General features: G+C 37.2%; 1 protein-coding gene across 1 annotated transcript; it reads right to left on the bottom strand.

Annotated features, from left to right (window-relative positions):
* Nucleotides 1-642: 642 nt before the first annotated feature.
* On the bottom strand, nt 643-3,160 carry MEF9 (mitochondrial editing factor 9). The gene has a single exon (XM_039031018.2). The coding sequence runs from the start codon at nt 2,869-2,871 to the stop codon at nt 844-846; it is 2,028 nt and encodes a 675-aa protein (XP_038886946.1). The 5' UTR covers nt 2,872-3,160; the 3' UTR covers nt 643-843.
* Between the last annotated feature and the right edge of the window lie 698 nt (nt 3,161-3,858).

Here is a 3,858-nt window from a genome sequence, read left to right as displayed (position 1 = left end):
TGTGTTTAGAATACATTTTTAAGTGTTTAATTTAAAAAATAAGTCATTTTGAAAAAAAAAAAAAGTGAGTATTTGACAACCACTCAAAATAGTTTTTTAAGTGTATTTTAAACCATTCTTATAAAAGAGTTTTTAAAAAAATGAGTTTTTTTAAAAAAATATTTTTTTTCAAGTCAATCTAAACGAACCATAAATTTGTTTAATCGTGTCCAACTCTAGATTTATTGGCTCCAACATAATAGCATACTCTTTGCATCCTAAATAAGTGTCACTAACATAAATTAAAAAAGAAAAATCAATTCAAATTACTTGTAAAATAAGCTTGCACTAGTTTTCAACATCTTTGTGGGCAAATACTTATGCCAACATAAAAGTATAGCCAAATTTTTATTTCAAACTAGCTAATTTTACGGTTTAATATTTAAGTCTGCAAATGTGATCATAGAAGATATCTTGAAGACTCACTTTATGAAGAAATTATTTCAGGAGACTGAACAATGTGGCCGATAGTTTTATTAAGATAAGAGAGAAAAATCAACAATTATGGTTTAAAAGGTCCAAAGAAAAAAAAATGCTCTCTTGAAATTTATTCAAATTTTGCACAACTGCAAATTTCATTGTGTAAAAAAAATATAGCCATAATTTGTCAAATTGAGTATAGCTTTATAAATAAGACATCGACTAGATTTATATATATATCAATTTTTTAAAAAACTTAAAAATTATTCTCAAAAGGGTTCAAAAGATCCATCCAATGAAGATGGTTGTATTTTATAAGTTATGAAACTAAGGACAGAATCAATCTACTACTCACCCAAAGCATTGGAAGCCAATCAAATATCTTTAGCAATAAGAATCCACCCGACTATATCCAACTTCCTTTTGAACATTGCTCTTCTCCATCATCGTTCTCACTTCAGCAGCATCATCCCATCGTCCCACGTCGGCATACATATTATATAGCAGCACATATGGAGTTGAGCTTTCGGGTTCGAGCTTCATTAACTCTTCCGCTGCTGCTTGAGCCATCTCAACATTGTTGTGCACTCTACAAGCACCCAGTAATGCACCCCACACTGTTTTGTCCGGTTCACATGGCATGCTATTGATCAAACTCATTGCTTCTTCAAGTTGCCCATGTCGACTGATGATGTCAACGAGGGCAGCATAGTGTTCAACTCGTGGCTCAATACTGTGTGTGTTAACCATGGAGTTGAATTCTCTCCTACCTTCCTCGATCAATCCAGCATGAGCACAAGCATTCAGAACAGAAATGAATGTGATATAAGTGGGCTGCACATTACATTGTTTCATCAATTCAAAAAGTTTAAGAGCCTCTGCTGCAAAGCCATGAGAGGCATACCCGCCAATCATCGCATTCCAAGAAATGACATCTCTCTGCAGATTCATTTCATAAAAGACAGTCCGTGCCTCAACGATTGCTCCACATCTTGAATACATTGTAACAAGAGAGTTGTTTATGGGTAAATCTGCAATAAAGGCTTTTATAACTAGTTGATGGATCTGAGTTCCCAAAGCCAAATCTACCAACCCGGCACAAGCACTTAGAATTGATGATAAAGTGTGCCTATCTGGTTTTTTACCTTCATGTTGCATCTGCAAAAAGATGTTAATTGCTCCTTTATAATCTTCATTTTTCTCACAGCCAGATATCATGGAATTCCATGAGACCAGGCTTTTCTCTGGCATCCTCATGAACAAGTCATGAGCTAGTTTCAAATTACCGATCTCAGCAAACCCAGATATCATCATATTCCAAGAAAGGGTATCGGGCTCCAGCATTCTACCGAAAAGATTCGAGGCCTCTTTCATATCCAAGATCTGGACATAGCCACTGATCATAGTGTTCCATGAAAAAGTATCTCGCTCAACCATTCTATCGAATAATTCTCGAGCAGAGACTATGTCACCAGCTCTCACATAGCTCATTATCATAGAGTTCCATGAAACCACATTCCTCCTAAAGTTGCCACATTCATCTTCCTCATGATCACGACCCGAAGGGATGCGATCAAACAGTTTACGGGCTTCGTGGGTCATTCCTTTCTGACCATATCCAGCAATCAAAGTATTATAAGCATGAACTAAATCCCCTTTACCATCATTCCCACCATATTGAAGCAGAATCTTTTCAGCTTCAACCAACTTATCATTCTGAATCAGACCAGAAACCAGTACACTAAGAGAAGCAGAATCTCGTTCTGGCATCATCTTAAAGAACTCAACAGCTTTCTTCACATAACCATTCATTAAATAACCAGAAACCATGGCATTCCATGTGACAACATTGCGCTCTGGCATGTAATTGAAAATCTCTTCTGCTTTATCCATCATCCTATTCTTAGCATAACCACTCAACATCGTGTTCCATGAAACACAATCTCTTTCGGGCATTTTATCGAACATATTCCGTGCCCTCTCAATGAACTTTCCGCCACAAGATATATAGCCTGATAACATTAAGTTCCATGACACAATGTCTCTGTTAGGCATTTCGTCGAACAGCTGGAGTGCTTTCAACATCTCTCTCCTTTTCACATACCCAGTGATCATCGTGTTCCAAGTGATCGTATTTCGATGCTTAATGCTATCAAAAAGTTCCCTCGCTTCACTTATTCGGCCTGTTCGTATCAAATAAGAGATCTTCTTGTTCAGAAAATAGAATTCCGGAACCTGAAAACTGTTGGCTCTCGCAGAAAAAGAGAAACAAGTCTGGTTCAACTGACAAGCAATGTTGAATATAACTGGACGACGATGAAGATGCTGCTGAGGATTGAAGATTGTTAAAGCAGCTGCACGAAAGGTCTTCGTAGACCAAATACTCCGGCGAATCATCACCAAATTGGGCATGGAATGAACCAGTAGATCGTTTATTTGGCATTTGGAGAAGAAAGAAAATGTCGATCCGTTCTATTGCTACCTGTGGTTCGATCAAAGAAGAGGAAGAGATCAGAATTTTTCTGATGAAGCATTCAGCTAAGAAGCGCCGACGAGACAAGTCGAGACAGGAGGCTTGCGGTGTTGTCGTCGTCGTCGTCTTGTTGTCCCAAATAAAAAATGACACATGTAGAAAAATAATGGAAAGTGATCTTATGATTTTACCATTTCGCCTCTGAGATGCATTCGCGTGCCTGCCATTACCAAGAAACTCGATCCTTAATGGCTACTTACTCAATCCTCGATTACTTGCCAAAACGATATTCAATACATTTGTTGGGTCGATGCCCTAAATCTCGTAGAGTCTTGTAGTTTGTAATTGTATTGTACAAATATTTTATTTATTTAATAAAATATGAGATGTTTTATTCGAAATTTAGTAGCATTAAACACACAAACCAATAAACTAACATCCAAGGTTATCATTTGTAGCTTAAACATGTATATAGAGACATATAAGCGGATCATAAGTGATAACCTAAATGGTCTGTAGTAGATGAATAAGGTTGGATACCTTATCTTGGTGACACTACAAATACGACATACTTTGTAAATGTTACAATTGTTGTAAAGTGCTACAAATAATCTGATCCTAATCATTTATGTGGAGACATGTGAGCGGGGGTGTTGTATACAGAGGAGTTTATATAAGACCGGAGCACGAAATGACTAGTCTCATTATATAACACCATTCATAATTGAGACTTACATTTCACTAGGATGACCATAGGTGACATGATCTAAATCCTGAGTGAGTTGTGAATTCTTGCGAGAGTGGCTAGATCGCCGACTCAATAAATCTACCATTTTGGGGATTCGTCTTATTGGGGAGTTGGGAACACAGCTACACAAGATGAAATTCACTCCTTCCCCGATGTCGGGGTAATCTAATTTCAGGAC

This window comes from Benincasa hispida, chromosome 5 (genome assembly GCF_027475165.1).
Source record: "Benincasa hispida cultivar pf3 chromosome 5, pf3_genome.v1.1, whole genome shotgun sequence".
Taxonomy (NCBI): domain Eukaryota; kingdom Viridiplantae; phylum Streptophyta; class Magnoliopsida; order Cucurbitales; family Cucurbitaceae; genus Benincasa; species Benincasa hispida.
This window is presented reverse-complemented; position numbering and strand designations above follow the sequence as displayed.